Raw genomic sequence first — 18,806 nt, forward strand, 5'->3', positions numbered from 1 at the left:
CAGTCTCTGGGGCCTGGAGACAGGTCTCAGGGACTCATGGGCTGTCCTCGAGTTTGGAAGCAAACAGAAAAATTCTGACTTCTCTCATCTGCATGATTCCTACAGCAGCCAGAGAACATCTGGAGGTTGGGATGCTGTGGGTGGAAAGGAACTTGGAGAATTGAGACGTGGAGAGTTCTAGAACGTAGTGGCAAAAGAGGCATGTGACCGAGGTTTCTGAAGGGTCTGGAAGGGCTGGGTTCTGAGAGGTGTGAGAAGAGTGTGAAAGGCAGAGGCCAAGGTCAGGTCAAGAGTTGACCCTGAGACTTCCCAAGAGCCCAGAGAACTGCCAGAGGAGGGGTCTGTGGGGCTGCCACTGGCTGGGAACGCTCCAGGTTCTCCAACCCAGAGTCCAGGGGCTCTCCTCTGGGTCTCAATGTGTTTCATTTATAAGTAGGATTGACTGTGAGTAACTAGATTCAGAATAGCAGTGACTTAAAATAGAAGCCTGTTCCTCTCACATGAGAGGCTGCAGGTAGGCAGTCCAGGGTCAGTAAGGAGCATCCAAAATAGGTTCCTCCTATTTTGTTGCTTTGCTGCACGTAGCCTAATTTCCAAAGTCACCCCCACGGTCCAAGATGGCTGTATCCGTGCCTGCTATCACATCCTCATTCCAGCCAATAGAAAGGTGGAAGAAAGGAATAAGATAAAGAGTCAAAAGGAAAGCCCCAGCTGCCTTTTCTTTTTATACAGCTTTACTGAGATGCAGTTACATACCATAAGACTCACCCATTTTAAAGGCACAACTCAGTGGTTTTTAGTACATTCATAGAATTGTGCAAACATCACCAAAATTTAAGTTTGGAGCACTTAAAAAATCACTTCAAGAAGAACCCATTAGCCTCACTCCCCATTCTCCTCCAGCCTTAAGCAATTACTAATCTACTTTCCATCTCTATAGATTTGTTTCTTCTGAGCATTTCATTTAAATGAAATAATATGATATGTGGTCTATTGTATCTGCCTTCTTTCGCTTAATGTTTTCAAGATTGATCCATGTTGTAGCATGTGTACATGCGTGCTAAGTTGCTTCAGTCATGTCTGACTCTTTTGTGGCCCCATGGACTATAGCCCGCCAGGCTCCTCTGTCCATGGGATTCTCCAGGCAAGAATACTGAAGTGGGTTGCCATTTCCTTCTCCAGGGGATCTTCCTGACCCAGGGATTAAACCCACATCTCTCTTGTTTCCTGCATTGGCAGGTGGGTTCTTTACCACTAGCACCACTCGGGAAGCCCAAGCATGCATCAGGACTTCATTCCTTTTTCTTGTGAAATGGTGACTGCAGCCATGAAATTAAAAGATGCTTGCTCCTTGAAAGAAAAGCTATGACCAACCTGGACAGTGTATTATAAAGCAGAGACACTGCTTTGCCAACAAAGGTCCATCTAGTCAAAGCTATGGTTTTTCCGGTAGTCATGTATAGATGTGAGAGTTGGACTATAAAGAAAGCTGAGCACCAAAGAATTGATGCTTTTGAACTGTGATCTTGGAGAAGACTCTTGAGAGTCCCTTGGACTGCAAGGACATCCAACGAGTCCATCCTAAAGAAAATCAGTCCTGAATATTCTTTGGAAGGACTGATGCTGAAGCTAAAACTCCAATACTTTGGCCACCTGATGCCAAGAACTGACTCATTTGAAAAGACCCTGATGCTGGGAAAGAATGAAGGTGAGAGGAGAAGGGGACGACAGAGGATGAGATGGTTGGATGGCATCACTGACTCGATGGATGTGAGTTTGAGTAAGCTCCAGGAGTTGGTGATGGACAGGGAAGCCTGGCGTGCTGCAGTCCATGGGGTCGCAAAGAGTCGGACACGGCTGAGCCACTGAACTGAGCTGAAGTGCTCCATTGCACAGACGTACCACATTTTATTTGTCCGTCTGTCAGCTGATGGACATTTAGGCTGTTTCCACTTTGGGCTGCTATGGACACTTAGGTTTGAGATTTTGTGTGGACATATGTTTTCATTTTTCTTAGATTCCTAGGGATGGAATTACTGGGCCATGTGGTCACTCTTTGTTGAATATTCTGAAGAACTGCTGTTTTCCAGAGCAGCTGCCCCATTTTACATTCCCACCGGCAGTGTGGGAAGGTTCGAATATCTCCACTTCCTCATCAACCCCAGCTGCCTTCTAAGAAAGGCTTCTGGAAGCTGCTTCATGACACCTGCGCTTATATCCCATTGTCCAGGATGTAGTCTCATGGCTGGTCACAGCTGCAAAGGAGACTGGAAAATATAGTCCTCATACCAAGCAGCCATGCACACAGCCAGAATTACAGAAAATCCCATGGACAGAGGAGCCTGGTGGGCTGCATTCCTGGGGTTGTGAAGAGTCAGACACAACTGAGCAACTGAGCACGTATGCAGAATGTCACTATGGAAAAGGAGGAAAACGGGTATCTCGGTCACAATGGCTTAGGGTTCTAGCCCTCTTATACTTTCTGGGTGCTGTTGGTACCTAGGTACCACGCCTGCCATTGCACTGCTGGATCTTCTGGGAACCACACCTGGGCCTGAACCTGCTGCTAGCTGGACGCTGGGACTGCCCCTTCCCCTCCCAGCCCTGCCACTGCCAAGCTCTTCATGGGGCTGTCTCTGTCTTGCAGCCTACGTCCTGCCGGTGAAGGTGGAGATGGAGATGGTCATCCAGCAGTATGAGAAGGCCAAGGCCATCCAAGACGAGCAGCTGGAGAGACTGACGCAGATCTGTCAAGAGCAAGGGGTAACGCGTGGCCACTCTCAGTTCTGCCCGGGTCCATCCTGGGCAGAGAACACTAGTGGTGCCTAAAGCCCCCCCATCCAGGGTGTCAGAGCTGCAGGGGCCCTGTGGTCAGCGAGCTCCTCCGGCCCCTTCACAGACACATGGGGAGCCCAAGGCCCAGAGTCAGGAGACGTGTCTCTAAGGTCACTTGTGCCCAGCCAGGCCTGGACTCGGCCCCAATTCTCAGGCCAGGCTTCTTTTCATCTTGCTGTGGTGACCAGTCAGCTCTCCAGCCTGAGCCAGCTGAGTCACCTTCTCAGTTATCAGGGTCTTCAGGGCACCGTGGTCTCTGAAGGTAAGGGGAGTCAGATTCTGTGTACAGAGCTTGCCAGGCATCGCGGTGGGCCAGCTGCCACCCAGGACCCCCAGACCCACCAGAGAGGCATCAGCAGTGCCCTCTGCCCTCTGGGAACCAAGAAAAAGACTCAGAGACAGGGAGGGGGCCTGTGAGGCTGTGCTGAGGGGGGTAGGTGGGCTGGGGATGGGCAGCTGGGCCTGGAAGAGGGTCTGCCTAGGATTCTAGGCCCCACTCAAGGCCCATCGCTTCCCCTCCACCCCCTGTCCTCTGCACGGCTAACCAGAGGTAGTTTGGCTTCCATCCTGATGAGAGGGAAGAAACCTGGGGTGTTAGCAGCAGCGGCAGGGGGATCTGCGCAGGTGTGAAGCTTAGTTTTACTTTGGCCGTGCCTGGTCTTGGTCGTGGCGTGCGGGGTCTAGCTCCCTGACCGGGGATCAGAGCCACCTAGCCTGCCCTGGGAGCACAGTCTTAGCCACTGGATCACCAGGGAAGTCCCCAGATTTGAATTTTTGGTGGATCTTCCTTGCCACCATTGGAGGACGGATGGGAGAGGCAGGAGTGGAGATGGGAATGAAGCCTGGAAGAGGCTGTAGAACCACCAAGGGGAGCAGGGTCTGGGGTCAGGGAGATGACACCTTGAGCCTCATCCAGGACCTGGCCAGAGCATGGTCCGGCAGCGTCGTCTGCTGTCTGATAGGAAAACGAATGCCCTGCTCAGCCACACTTGGCCTCATGAAAGCCCTGCATCTGCTCTTCATAAATGCATGGCCTCCCAGGCCGCAGAGAGCGAGCTGGCCCCACGAGCCTCACGTTAACAGCCCATGTGCCGCGTGGCCAGGGGAAGCCCTGGCGGCAGCCCACCTCCCCTGCTTTCCACCGCGACCCCATCCTGAGCCCCCGGGGACCCTGTGTTCCTGCTGTCCTGGTTCACATCACCCGCTCCATGTGGCCTCCTTCCCGGGGGTCTGGGCCAGAGGGAGACTCCCTTGGACTCCGTGCAGGAAAGAGCCCATAAATAAAGACAGATTCCCTCTAGGTAGTGACATCTGGAAAAGAGATGAACAGAAACAAACCGTTTTAATTTAAAAAACACCTGAAGCCTGTCATCTGAGTTAAGACAGCAAAAAAGGGCCAGACGGGCTGGAATCCCAGGGGGCTGCCAGGAGGGCGGGAGGGGCTGGCTAGAGCCGTGACTGAGTTCTCCACTCTCCCAGAGCTCGGCCCTGCCCGCTCCACAGGGTGGGGCAGACAGACACTTCATTTTCAACCGGATTGTAAGACCAGGCTTGAGACTTGACTGGGCAACAAATGCCTTTAAAGAAATGTGAGTGCTGGCTCATGGGATATCAGGGGTGGCCAGATCCTTTGAGAGGAAAGTGCTTGGAATAGTTAAGTTGTTACGGACAGACCTGAGTGCAAAGCCAGCTTGGCTACTTGTGGTTTTGGACAGTGTCCAAAACCTCTGTGGACCTTGGTTTTCCTAATCTGAAAAATGGGGCTAGTAATAAAATCCGGGAAGGATGGCTGTGGGATTGTTTAGCTTAAAGCCCAGCACCTGATAAATAGTGACTCTATGAGAACTAACCCCTATTTCCCCTGACACACCCATTTTACAGGTAAGAAAATTGAGGAGTGGTGACTTGCCCAAGAGCACACAGCTAAGTGAGGGCTTTTAGAGCCAGGAGTAGATCCAGGTGTCCTAACTGAATGCCCTTCTTCCCCAGCCCACCTTGCTTAGGGTCTTGTTCCATGACATTTTTCTACCCAGGTCACTTCTCAGGGCTTGGTTAAAACCTTGATCAGGGTGAGCACCAGGGTGATTTAAAATCACGGCCTGAGGACAGCCCTTCTTTTGTGGGCACAGACCTGGCTCCCCTCAGCTCCCCTAACAGCGTCCAAAAAAGTCTCTCGCTGCTGTCCCCACCCCCACCCCGCCCCATCCTGGTTCATCTTGGTCACAAACTCTCTTTCCCGGCTGGAATTCTTAGGGTTCAGTGAAGCAATTTCCAAACTAAATTCGTGTATTCTACCTAAGAAACTGAAATTTATCCAAAGTTCCAGTGAAATGTGTGGCATCACTTTGCATTCACCTTGCTCTCTCCCTGGCATGTATTTGTATAACTGTTTGCCAGCTCTTATTTTTCAGGACAGTTGTAGACTTATAGGACAACCGTGACGGTAGCTGAGTCCCCACATGCGCTTGGTCTACCCCATTTCCCCCTGTGGACATCTTACCTCAACACCACGCGTGTGCCACAGTTAACGCACCAACTTTGATGCGTTATTATCAAGGTCCGCACAGCGTTCAGATTCAGTTTTTATCGAATGCCCTTGATCTGTTCCAGGATCCCGTCCAGTATATACCATATGGCAGTGAGTCATCATGTCTCCTGGGGCTCCCCTTGGCTCTGGAAGTCCCTCAGACCTCTCTTGATTGTGGGGGCCTTCACAGTTTGGGAGAGTTGGTCAGGCACTTTATAGCATGTCTCTCTGTTGGGTTTTGACTCGTGTTTTCCTCATGATTCGACTGGAGTCCTGGGAGTCTGGGAGGGAGACTGCAGAGATCCTGTGCCGCTCTCCTCCCGTCATATCAAAGGTGACACTGTCACTCGGACGGCACCGTGGGTGTTCACCCTGAGCCCCTGGCTGAGGTTGGGTGTGTCAGGACTCTCACGGGTCAAGTGACTCTTTTTAAAATTCATCTTCACTTTTTAAGAAAGCTTAAACTGCTTCTTCCGGGGACCCTGTGGAGACTCTGGGTGACGTGGTTTGCCAGCTCCTTACATGAACAGCTTGTACGTTTTATCTTCTGTGCCACGTGGCAGCCGATTTCTTACCACGTGGCCACACCCCAGGTGGCCTGGAACCTCCTTGTGTTACAGACGAGGGGCCCCTGGGTTTGGCAGACGGGAGAATCTGAGGCCAGTGGGGGATGAGGATGGAAGAGGGGCGTCTAATGGCCATTCCAGTCCTTGCCCCCTGGACCACACTGGCCCTCTGGTCTTCTCAGCGAGACAGGATTCAGAGCTGCCCTCAGTCCCACGTCTCTCCAGGCCACTGGGCTACCTCCCCTTTAGCAGATTCCTACAAGGAGCCCAGAGGGGCCGAGCGGCGGGCAGCGGCAGGGCTGCACTCTGTTGGCCGGCCTCACCTTTCTCCAGCCTCAGCTGGCTTCTGCAGTTTTCCTCCAGACGGCTCATTACTGTGATGGAAGCATGTCCCCTCAGACCCCTGCATTCAACAGTCCTTTGGTTGGAAGGTCATTCCCATTTGCTCTTCTTTCACTCTCTCTGTGGATTCTGCTGTCTGCCTGTACGTCCACCCAGAACTTTGTTACACCAATCTGTACACCAATGGATTCCAGAGGAGGGGTGGTAGTGACCATCCTTCGGAGAGATGGTGTGCACTTTTTGTCCGTCTCTGTAAATGGCTGCTTCAGAAATCAAAGGTATTTTCGAAGCAGGGGTTAAATCAGTGCAATGATATTTTCTTCCCATTTGTCATATGAAACCACCTCTGAGGTTTTAGTGTATCCTTGCCTGGCCCCTTGCTCTAATTCCAAAACAAAGTTTGAAGTCCCCATTGTACCCGCTCTTTGCGTTCTAAGCCTTGCAACAACTTTTGGCCCCCAATAATACGATCCAGCTCAGAGCCCCATGGAAGTTTGTCTCTCTTCCCTGCTGGGCCCCGTGGGTTGAGCTAAGTTCTACTTCCTCAGCACCATCCACCCTGAGATCACTGGCAAGAGACCCAAGGAGGTGGGGCTCAGTCTAGGGTGACTTGGGGCTCAGCCTGCAAGGCAGCCAGTGGAACTCAGTGAGCCCCTTAGGACAGCCTCAGACCTGGGGCAAGCGGCAGGCTCTGAAAGAAGAGTCCTGTGTGAGGGCAGCTTGCGGGGTGGGGGGCCATCCTCTCACCCAGGGAGTCAGCAAGAGGAATTCTGACCTCGGCTACATGGATCACCCCCTTCACCCCTGGACCTCAGGATCCTCACTGGAAAAATGGAGGAAACAAGGCTTACATCACAAGGATGCTGTGAAGTTCAGATTAATTCAAGTAATACAGAAAGTCTGGTCCACTGAAGTCTCTCAGTAAATGTGAGGGAGAGAGAATAAAACCAGCACTGAATCATTTACAGTGGTGACTGTTTACAAATGCACTGCCACGTGTTTTAGCTCATCTTGACTTTGATGGTCAGAGTTGGCAGGCTTGGTATTATTAATCCTTTTATAGATGGAAAGACTGAGGCTGAGACAGACTGCGGCTCGCCCAGGGTCTCGCTGTTTGTCCTGGAAGGAAGGGCCGGGATGGAACTCTGGGCTCCGTGTGCATTTTCCTACACCACAAACAGGGCATCTGTACAAGTCTGTTAGAATGAGTGACACCATCTGCTCCATCACATAGATCCAGACATCCAGTGGCCTAAGGAGGAGCGTACCTGTCCCGCCCGCCCCCCTGCCCCACTGCAGCCCAGTGCAGTGACATTGAGGGGGGTGGGGGTACAGGGCCACTGTGTCAGAGTCACTCTGGCCTCCAGGCTCTTCCATGTCATGGCTGCTGCTTATTCTGAGTGTCTGGAGTTTTCTCCCTTTAGCCAGGGGATAAGAAAGGGAGGGTAGCGAACGGTGCATAGACAGTTTTACTGCCTGGGCCTGAAAGCAGTAACCTTTGTGCTGGTGACCTGGTGACCTTGCTTCTGCCCCCATTTGATGGTGGACTCAGTTACACATTCATACCTAAGGCACCAGGCCCCAACAACAGTAGACGGTGCGCCTACTAAAAACAGTCACCTGCGTAGCCGCCTAGTAGGCCCACAGTGTTCCCTAGCTCCGCTCCCCCCTTCCCAATAGCAGGAGGGGCAGTCACAACGATCAGTCCTCCCTGGATGATGCAGGTCCCCCGTCTCCTGAAGAAACAGGGTGATAATCTGGACCCCAAGGAACAGGCGTTCCCGATGGAAGCAGGGGAAGGGTGCAGAGGCCACGCCCCTGTCCTTTGAGGCCAGCAGGTTCAGAGTAGCAGGAAAGAGGTTCTCCTCGTTCTTGGGGTGGCGTTTGTGGCTGGCTCATTCTAGAGAAGCCCCCTCTTTTCTTATAGAGGCCAAAGCCCCCCAGCTCAGCACAATAGTCTTTGTTACCTGGATTATTCAAGATCTCCAACCATGAGAAGGAAAGTTGTTTTTTTTTCAAACATGGGAAGTGATTTGTAAAACAGCCGATAGCTTTAATGACAAGCCTATTTAGCTGATAAAATTAGCCATCAGAGGAATAACTTATGTTATCCTTTTGCCATAATTTAAATTTATGGCCAACTACCAGTCATCTTCACAGTGGATGGAAAGGGGCCAAGGTGGGATTCAGCATCACCCTGCTCCTAAATCATTAGTTTGCAACTGTCTCCTGAGTTTTATTGTTACCAACAATGGTGAAACTAATGGAAATAAACATTGGATGCCATCCCAATAGCAGATGGGTCTGAAGGCAGGGCAGTCTGTGCAGACAGCCCTAATAGGATGGAAGAAAATTATTGCTATTGCATTAGATACCATCGAGCTTCTGGCCAAAGTGTGCATTGATCAGGCCAAGGCCATGTCAGTTGTACTCCACAAACCAGACCATTAAAGGCAGAGATGGGCTGGGCGTGCCCGCCCTGCTGCCCCGGGGGTCTGGCCCCGCCTGGGCATGCATTAAAAACCCAGCCCAATGGAAGGGGCCTGACTCACTCCAATAATGCACACTGAGGGCTTCCCTGTGGATCCCAGCTGATTTGGTCAGGTCCTCTGATTAGAAATACTTAGCTCATGATGTGCATTAAGAAGGGCGGTGACTGCACTTTCATTCTTCCTAAGTCACACAATGGTCCTTTTTTCCCCACTGGACCAGCTTGCCAGTGGGAAATTTGCTTCATTTTGTCTTCAAAGCCGCCACGTGCATCCTCTCCCAGAGGCCCGGGCCCACGTGCTACGGGTGTTTCTCCTTACCTGCAGTTTGACTGAAGGGCATTGGGGTTTTTGTGTTTATCTTCCTTGAGATTCTTCTGAGTTCCTTGAATTTATGGGTTGGTGTTTTTCCTTAGATTTGCAAAGGTTTGGGCAAACCTTTCATTTCTTCTCCTTTTTAATGTTTGTTTATTTGCCTGTGCCTGATCTTAACTGCAGCACGTGGGGATTTGAGTTGTGGCATGTGGGCTCTAGTTCCCTGACCAAAGATTGAACCCAGGCCCCCTGCATCGGGAGTGCGGAGTCTTAGCCACTGGACCACCAGGGAAGTCCCTCCATGATCTCTTTATTTATTGCTTCGGCCTCATCTTGTCCTTTTTCTCCTCTGGAACTCTAATTGCATATTAGACTTTCTGGTCGTGCCTTCAGTTCAGTTCAGTCACTCAGTCGTGTCTGACTCTTTGCGACCCCATGAATCGCAGCACGCCAGGCCTCCCTGTCCATCACCAACTCCCGGAGTTCACTCAGACTCACGTCCATCGAGTCAGTGATGCCATCCAGCCATCTCATCCTCTGTCGTCCCCTTCTCCTCCTGCCCCCAATCCCTCCCAGCATCAGAGTCTTTTCCAATGAGTCAACTCTTCGAATGAGGTGGCCAAAGTGCTGGAGTTTCAGCTTTAGCATCATTCCTTCCAAAGAAATCCCAGGGCTGATCTCCTTCAGAATGGACTGGTTGGATCTCCTTGCAGTCCAAGGGACTCTCAAGAGCCTTCTCCAACACCACAGTTCAAAAGCATCAATTCTTCAGCACTCAGCTTTCTTCACAGTCCAACTCTCACATCCATACACGACCACTGGAAAAACCATATTACTTCTTTCTTATACCCTAATGTCTTCCCCCATTCTCTCTTTTTTCTTTTTCTGAGTGTAAGTCATAATATTTTTTTTTATAGATCTATCCTCAGGTTTAACATCCCTGTCGTCTACTGTGTCCAGTCTGCTGTTAAACGCACACAACTGAGGACTCAATTTCAGATATTGTATATTAAGGTTCTAGAAATTTCATTTAATTCTTTTTATAGGGTCTGTTTCTCCACTGAAATGTTATATCCATTTTATCCATCTTTCCCCCTCCCCTCTCTAACATATTAATCACAGTTGTTTCAAAGCCCTTGTCCATTAATTCAAATATTTAAATAGGTCAGCTTCTGTGCAGATTCTAAGCAGCTTCTTAACTGGATTATGATTTGATAATCAGTCACTTTTTTCTACTTGTTTGCATGAATAGTAATTCTTATTGTCTGTGAAATGCATTGTTGATGCATTTTAGATGTTCTGGGTTATGTTATCTTTCTCTGTAAAGAGTTGGCTCTCTGCATTTGGGCATTTGCATGAGAGCAGGGGGCTGCCCAGGTGGTTCAGTGGTAAAGAACCCACCTACACTGTAGGAGACTCAAGGGACATGGGTTCAAACCCTGGGCCTGCAAGATCCTCTGGAGAAGAGAATGGCCACCCACTCCAGTATTCTTGCCTGGAAAATCCCATGAACAGAGGAGCCTGGTGGGCTACAGTCCACAGGGTCGCAAGGAGTCAGACATGACCGAGCACACACAGAATGCAGCAGGAGCACGGGATGTTGCTGAAGATGCACCCAGAGTTTACTGGCGCTTGCAAATTTCCCCTCCCGGTTAGAATCCCAGAGGCAGCACAGAGCTTATTATAGACCAGAATTCAGCTGGTCTCTTAGCCTTATTGAACACACAGTGAAAATGAGGCCCAAAGAGGAAAAGAGGCTTAACCAAAGTCAGAGTGAGGCAGGAGAAGGGGGTGACAGAGGACGAGATGGTTGGATGGCATCACCTATTCAGTGGACATGAGTCTGAGCAAGCTCTGGGGGATGGTGAAGGACGGGGAGACCTGGCGTGCTGCAGTCCATGGGGTCACAGAGTCGGACACGACTGAGCGGCTGAACAACAACAGAGGGAGGGAGGGGTGATGGGCCACGATCTCAGGCTCCTGCCTCCAGGTCTAGCTGTTTCCCCACGTGGGAGCCTCCTTCCCATCTCAGGGCCTCAGCTCTCCCATCTGACTAATGAGGCCCTGACATCCTAGGGCCCTTGGCAACTGATACCCCTTGGCAACTCTTCATCAGCTGGGGACGCACACGTGGCCATGTTCAGGAATGGGGATCAGGAGCCGGGCTCTGAGGGTCCCAGCTAGAACATCTGGACCGCCCCCTGGGCTGTCACGGCCAGTGGCCGGAGCTGAGAGCCCATGCAGCCCATCTGCAGAGGCTGCTCTGTGAGGGGTCAGTCATTCCTCCTCTGGGCAAGCGCTCAGAGCATCCAGCCCACACTCTCTGGGTAAGCAGCTTGTAATAACCTGTCCCCAAAGCAGGTGGCCCTCTCCCTCATCCGCATTCTAATCATGCCCATGCTGACACTGTCACCTCCTAAATCGTTCTCATCTCCTTCTCACTGTCTCTACTCTAGTCCAGATTCTGGTCATCCCTGGCCTGGACTGCTGCAGTAGTCTCCCAGCTCATAGTCCCATGTCTGTCCTGGCCTATGTCTGTCCAGTTTATTCTCCACTCTGCTTTCAGCACAGTCCTTTCAAAATGCTCAGCTGAATCACCACCCCACCACCCCAACTTTCTGTTTAAAAGATTTCAGTGGTTCATTGTTGCTCTTTAAATAAGGGCCAAAGTCCTTAGAAGCCCTTACCGTGGCTCCAAGGCTATATGCCTGGTGTGGCCTCTGCAGACTTTCTCACCACTCTATCCTCCCAGTCTCTGCCTCCTGGACCCAGCGCCTCTACCACAGGTGCCACCCAGAGCTAGCTTTTAGGACTCTCCTAAGAGATTTGTTCCTTGTGCAGCAGATAGCCCCTGTCACTGGGACCAGCCAGGACTCACTGGGAGAGGCATTTTCATTCTAGTATACATAACAGAATTTTAACATCACCCTCACCATGCTTTACCTGACTTCTTAGTGAATGGATGAATAAATGAATTGCTAGAACTACCATACACTTGGGGTGCATATTTTTAGCTTAAAACTTATTTCATTGTGCATGCCTATGTCTGCATATATGGGCTTGGGGCTGGGCAAGCTCTGGCCTCTGGCTGTCTGGCCTGAATTCCAGTGGGACACCCATGGGCAGCTCTGTATCAATTACAAGTTATCAATAATGCATCTGTTCAGAGTGGCCTTGGAGGCCATTAGCTAGGACTGCCGGCCCTGATGAGCGGCCTTGGAGAAAGCAGGCTGGGTATGCCCATGGGAAGTTCGGATCATCTGGGGCCGGAGGGGCTCCTAGCCCCAGCAGAGCTAAGGAGGGTTGCCTAATGGGTCGTCCGTGACATCTGAGGCCTGCTGCGAGAAGGGTGGCTCCAGCCCGCTCCCTCTGCACAGACTACCCTGTAACAAGCCAGCCGTGCTTCCTCACTTTCTGAGACCAGTGGCGCCATCTGAGTACTGGGTTGTTAAGATCCAGGTCTGAGCCTAGTCTGAGACCAGAGGTAGAGCCCAGTGTGTGATCAGGTTGGGCTCTCAGTTCGTGGCTTGGGTCAGGGCTCAGTGTGTGAGCAGACTTGGGGCTCACTCTGTGAGCAAGATCAGCGCTCAGTGTTGGGGCTGAGGCTTTGTCTCAGCTTTGGGTCAGGATCAGGACCCAGTTTGTGGCTAGTGTTAGGACTCAGCCTGAAACCACAGAATTGGGCAAAACTGACTAGTTTCACACATTCATGTATTGATTCACTCAGCAATATTGAGGGCCTTCTGTGTACCAGGCAACAAGACGGACAAGACCCACAAGACCCCTGCTCTTGCAGAGATTTTCTTCTATACTTTACTCTTGTGTAGATTATATTCTGCATGCCTGCTCTAACAGAGCGCCAGGGTGGCAGTGGGGTGCTGGGGCGCTCACTGGCTCCTGAGGGCCAGCTGTGCACGTTTCTTCCCTGTTCCGCATAACATCGTGTTGGTAGTTTGGAACTGGCCATGGTGGATTTACCAGAGATTAGCATGCACTGTCAATCAGGCCTCTTTTTATTTTTTTAATACCTGCACACCACTGCAGGTGAGAGAGGAAAACCCACAGACAGTTTTTGAAGAAAATGGTGGAGTGACCCCATGTGTTTCTCTGATCTCCATCCCCAAATTCCACTAAGATGGTGGTAAAGAGAAAAAGAATAAACAGATAAGAATTAAGAAATCCTTTAAGTCCTGTCCATTAGGACAGAGAGGAGAGAGAGATTTCTGTGGATTTACGGGAAGTGGAGAGTGAGCAAGAAAGCAGTAACTGATCTCGAAGAAAGGGGGATCTATAAGGGAGTGTGTGAAGAGGTGGCTAGTGAAGGAAATGGGCTAATTCCCCCTCGGAACCCTGGAGAGTTTGGAAGGAAGGGGTGAGTATGAAGCTGACCATAGCAGAGAGGGGTGGGCTATAAAAGGCTGTACACATGCTATCTGAACCCTCCAGGTCCCCTTGCAAATCCTGCACAGTCAGGAGACCATGCCCCCCCATCACACAAGAGGCGAGCATTTCAGCCTCTGGAGAAACTGACCCAGAGGCACACCCCGGGATTTAGGTAAATGTCCTTTCGTCTCGTGGCTGGACCCTCAGCCGCATTTCCCTGCTCTGCTCTCGGGGCACAGGTGGGCCCGAGGCGTGTCCTCAGGCAGGAGGCTGATGGAGTCTGCCCAGACCTGAGTGGTCCTAGAGACAAAACCCGTGAACACTGCCACTGGGAAGCTGTCCCAATGTCAGTTTGCTGCCCAGCCACCCTAGTGTTAGTGACTCCTTGAATTGTGTTTCACTTTCATCAAAGGAAAAATAGTGAAACATTAAAATAATATTAAAAAAAAACAATCAGAAGGTGCTAAGTGCAATGTAGAAAATTCAAAGAGGGTAATGGGATGGAGTGCCTGACTTAGGGGTCCGGGAAAGCCTCCAAGGGGGCAGGGGCAGCCATGTGATGTAGGACCAGAGGTCACTGGGGAAGTGATCCTGAGACCAGCACAGGCTTAGAGTGTTTAAGGAGTTTTGAGAAGGTGTGTGTCCCAGTGAGAGGTAGAAGGAGAAAGAATGAGATGAAGTGGGCCGAGTAAACAGAGCCAGAACACACACCTGCTCTGTAAGTCAAGGGTAAAAAGCTTGGGTTTTCTCCCTCCGGAGGGGAGACATGACAAGGGGGTGACATGATCTGATCTGGGTTTATGAGAACCCCTCTGGCCCCTGTTGGAGGATGGATGGTAGAGGATGTGGGGCTGCAATCATCCAGGTGAGAGCTGGCCGTGGAGGTGCGGGAGGTGGGTAGACTTGGGGTAGCCCTTCGGGAGCTGGCCTTGAGGGCAGAGTGGATGGCAAGGATAATGGAAAGTGAGGAAACAAGGGAGATTACATTTTTGGACCCAGCTAAAATGAGATGAAAGCGCCTGAGGAGCAGCTGTGAGGACAGAGTGAACAGTCCTATTTAGGTTGAGTTTGTGATACCTATGACCCATTTCGGTTGCTGTCAGGCAGGCAGCTGGAGGTGTGACCTGACATTGCAGGGAGGGGTCAAGGCTGGAGGTTGGAATCATGAGCAAGCAGGTAATCTCCTAGATAGGAAACTAACCCCCAGCTTCAGGTCTCTGGGGGTTTGACTGGAGGTTGTGGGGTTGTGGAAAAGCAATGCAATGTGTGTTTGGAACACTAGGTGGCAGTGAAGACTCTCCTTCCTCCCGAGTCCGCAGTCAGCGTCAGACCCAAACTTTGCCTTCGCCCAGAAGACCCAGGAAGGCCCCAGTGTGAACAGCTATCTCAGCCACAACCCCAAGAGGCATCTGAAAGCCTCTCTAAGAAACTTTCCCCAACAACAAGAATTTAAACCAAAATAAAAATGTATGACGCCTTTTACAAAGCCTTTATGAAGAGCTCTGTGGGGTGATAACCCCCATTTTACAGAGACAAGAAACCACGGCCATATGGCCGGTAAAGCCACAGGGTTGGGACCAGAGCCAGTCCTGTGTGACCAGCAATTGGAACACCTCCGAGAAGGATGTGGGCGTCGCTGCAAGACAAGTGGGTCAGGCACCGCCCAGCGAGCATACGATGCCACGAAGGGCTTCCCTGGCAGGTTACCACGGGCCCTGGATTTTGTGGGGTTTCCAGTCCTCCGCTAAACATCGGTGTAAGACACCTGAATAAGGTTCTCATTTTGGGGGTCACACATTTAGACAAGTAACTAGAACAGGATTCAAGTCCGATATTCCCCGACTCCTGCGATTTTTTTTTTTTTTTTTTGGTTTTGTTTTGCAAACCACCATTGTGTTCCTCTTACGGCCATCTTGTCCTCACTATGGGGCCAGACGACACAGTATCAGAGGTGGGACACAGAAACATGTTTTATTACTTGGAAAAGGCTCCATAAACGTCAGGGACTCTTGCCATTAGTGTCGTTGGGAGATTTATAAAGGAACGGCCCCTCCAGCCTTTGGAGGCTCAGCGCCTTGCTCCCCGCTCCCCCAAAAGGAAAGAGCCCAGACGTCTGGCAGGGCCCGGGCCCCCGTGCCGCCCACCGCCCACCGCCCACCGCCCCTCTCCTTCTTGCAGTTTGAGATCCGGCAGCTGCGGGCACACCTGGCTCAGCAGGACTTGGACCTGGCAGCGGAGCGCGAGGCGGCGCTTCAGGCCCCACACGTGCTCAGCCAGCCGCGCAGCCGCTACAAGGTGGTGGAGGCCGGCACGTGGGCCGAGGAGACAGCGGCCGAGAGCGTTGTGGAGGAGCTGCAGCCTGCGCAAGGTGAGTCCGCCGGCGCCAGCCCCCGGGCTCTGCGCACAGCCACAGCGTCCGGGAGCTGGAGCACGTCTCCTGATGGGTCTGTGTCCCGATGTCGGTCCACGATTTTGGTGGTGGTGATGGGGGAACCCTAGTTAAGTGCTCCCCGGGACTGCCTTTCTCAGCCTTGGATACAGCGTTCAGTCAAGCTACCTTGACATGACTTCTACATGACCTCGGTGGCCTGTAGGCATCTTGCCTGCTTTGAGTGTTTCACCTCCCCATTCCTTGCGGCAGCTTGCAGACTTTCCTACTTTATGGCTGAAGGAACTGAGCCCCAGAAAAGTCGTCCAAAGGTGCAGAGCTGGGTTTCCAGTCCAGGCCTGGGGCCAGAATAGCCCAGAACCTAAGCCTTGAGGATGGTGGTAAATTGATGGGGCAGTGATGTTGGTGGCGATGGGGGCCTCGGCAGTTCCCTAGGGCAGACTTCTCTCTAGGGAAGACCAACTGTGTCGCCTTGCAGTGGGGACTTAACCTTTGTGAGTCTTGGTTTCACTAGCTGTCAAATGGGAACAATGCTGAGCCTTCCTCACAAGTTCATGTGAGGCCCCAGGAAGCAGGTGTAAGTGGCTTTCAGAATTACGAAGTAGTCCTGCAAATGTCAGGTGGCGTTATTTAGTGATTGGGGTGGAAATACCACTCCGTGGTGATGCAGCTGTCAGGTTGGGCCTTTGTGGGGTTTGGGGAGGCTGTGTTCTGACGGGCTCAGGCCAGGACTTGGCTCCCGGCACAGGGGCCAGCAGGGGAGATCTGAAGCCTTGTTGGAGCCCCCAGGGGGTCCTGGGAGCCTGGACGCAGGTTCCCCTCCCCAGGCACCCTTGCTGCTCCGCTCTGACTCTGCCCTGCCTTGACTTGCACCTGAAAATGCTGTTGCTAAAATGATGGGTAAGGGATTTCTTCACTTTACCAAGATATTTTTTAAAAACATTGACTTCCCCTAATAATTCAGAATACATTTCTAGACCGCCTTTTTGACCTAAAGGTAAGGGAACTACCCAAATGCCTCCAAGAGGAGCTTTTTACAGTGTGATATCATACCATCCTCACACCTCTTTTCTCTCATATGGAGAGAAAAACTCAGGCTCAAAGAAATCAAGAGAACTTCATGGGGTCACATGGAAATGGAGGTGCTGGACTTGGCTAACTGCAGCTTGATCCAGGGCCCTCTTCACCTTGGTGGGCTCTATTCCCCTCACCAGGGCAGTGACAGCCAGGCAGGGCTGGGCAGGGTGGGAGGCAGGAAGCCAGAGATCCAGACTCTGCCACTCCCCAGCTCTGTGACTTGGGGTCTTAGTGCTCCCTTCTGTAAAGTGGGCTCATAACTCCGGCTCTGTCTGCCTCACAGGAAGTCTGGGGAGCTGGTGGACTTGAGAAAGCTCTGTAGGCTACAAGGTGCTGTGAACGGGTTTTTGGGAGTAGGATGATTGCTATTATGATCTTTTGAGAGAACTTCTAACCTTAGAACTTTAGAAGTTGGGGGCTCAGGACTTCTGAGCCTAGCTCTTCAGCTGATGTGCTAATCCCATCTAGAACCCCTGCCAAGAGGTTTACCAGCCTCTAAGAACAGGTACCGGGCGCCTCCCAAGGAAGTCCAGGCCAACCCAACTGCACATAACTCTGCCTGTTAGAAAATACTTCCTCAGACTGAGCCAAGGTCTGCCCCCAGCACCCATCTCTCCCACCTGAACGAAGCTTTTAAGTCTCCCAGCTGAGACATCCTTTTGGAAACTGGCCTCTGAGTGTCTTCTCCTCCAGGGACTGTCGCCTGCATTCCCATAGCCACTTCTCAGGGGACACAAGCCCTCCAAGTTCTTGCTGTGCAGTCCCTCCCTGAGCTTTCCAGTGTTTCCGTCCCTCTCAGAGTGACGTGTAGAACTAAGCGCACTTCTCAGGGAGCTGCAAGACTAGGGCAGAGTGTTAAGGGGTCACCCCTGCTTTTTTGTTCTGGACCCAAGACTCCTGTGACTGAGCCTTGTGGTGGCTGCCTGGCCTGAGCTCACAGTGGCGCCAGGTCATGGCTCTGCTGAGCCCTGGAGCCTCCCCACAGCCCATCCTTGACTTTCTATACGCCCAGGCAGAGTTGGACATTCATTTGTGTTCAGTTGTAGCCTGATTCCTGCCTTTACTCTGGGTTTCCAGGGCTTTGTAGGTTCTGCTCACAACTCACCACCAATCCTGCTGGTTTTACTGCCTGCATATATTTTGAAACATTCCCAACTTTTCGTCTGCATTGTTCAGCCTCCCTCTTTCTGGACCTCATCTGCTTCCTTGCCCTCAACGTTGCCCCCATGGGTGCCCTCTTCACTCCTTTCCCCCTCCAACACACACACGCACACACACACACGCACTCGGTGATCTTCCATAGATCTTTCGTGTCACTCTCTGACTTAATACCTTGGCTGGTTATTTGCTCGAGCTGCTGAAACAAAGTCCTGCAAACTGGGTGGCTTAACCAACAGAGGTTTCCTGTCTCTGAGTTCTGGAGGCTGAAAGTCTGGGATCAGGGTCTTGGCAGGATCAGCTCCTTCTGAGGTTGCGAGGGAGCATTGGCTGCTCCCTCTCCCCCGGCTCCTGGCGCGTTGCTGGCAACCCTTGGCGCCCCTTAGCTTGTAGAAGCATCACCCTGACCTCTGCCTTCTCTTCACATGGTGTCCTCCCTGTGTCTGCATCTTGTCTGGATTTCCCTTTTTACAAGAACCCTAGTCGTGTTGGGTCTGGGGCCCACCCTACTCCAATATATGACCTCATCTTAACTAATTCTGTCTACAACAATCTCATTTCCAAATCAGATTACATTCTGAGGTTCTGTGGGTTAGGATTTCAACATATGACTTTGGAGGTGGAGGACATGGCGACTCAGCTTGTAACAGGTGGCATATAAGGCCCCTGATGGTCTTGTTCCAGGCTGCCCCCTCCCACCCGCTGCCATCTCATCTCCTTCCAGT

At 51.6% G+C, this 18,806-nt stretch overlaps 1 protein-coding gene across 1 annotated transcript in view; it reads left to right on the forward strand.

The window, feature by feature from the left end:
* Window positions 1–18,806, forward strand: part of TMEM266 (transmembrane protein 266) — a 127,054-nt gene that overhangs the window by 96,583 nt on the left and 11,665 nt on the right. The window contains exons 8-9 of the mRNA XM_018066093.1: window positions 2,648–2,763; window positions 15,636–15,825. Coding sequence (XP_017921582.1) covers window positions 2,648–2,763; window positions 15,636–15,825 — 306 coding nt within the window. The remainder of the gene's footprint in view (window positions 1–2,647; window positions 2,764–15,635; window positions 15,826–18,806) is intronic.

The sequence above is a fragment of the Capra hircus genome, chromosome 21 (assembly GCF_001704415.2).
Source record: "Capra hircus breed San Clemente chromosome 21, ASM170441v1, whole genome shotgun sequence".
Taxonomy (NCBI): Eukaryota; Metazoa; Chordata; class Mammalia; order Artiodactyla; family Bovidae; genus Capra; species Capra hircus.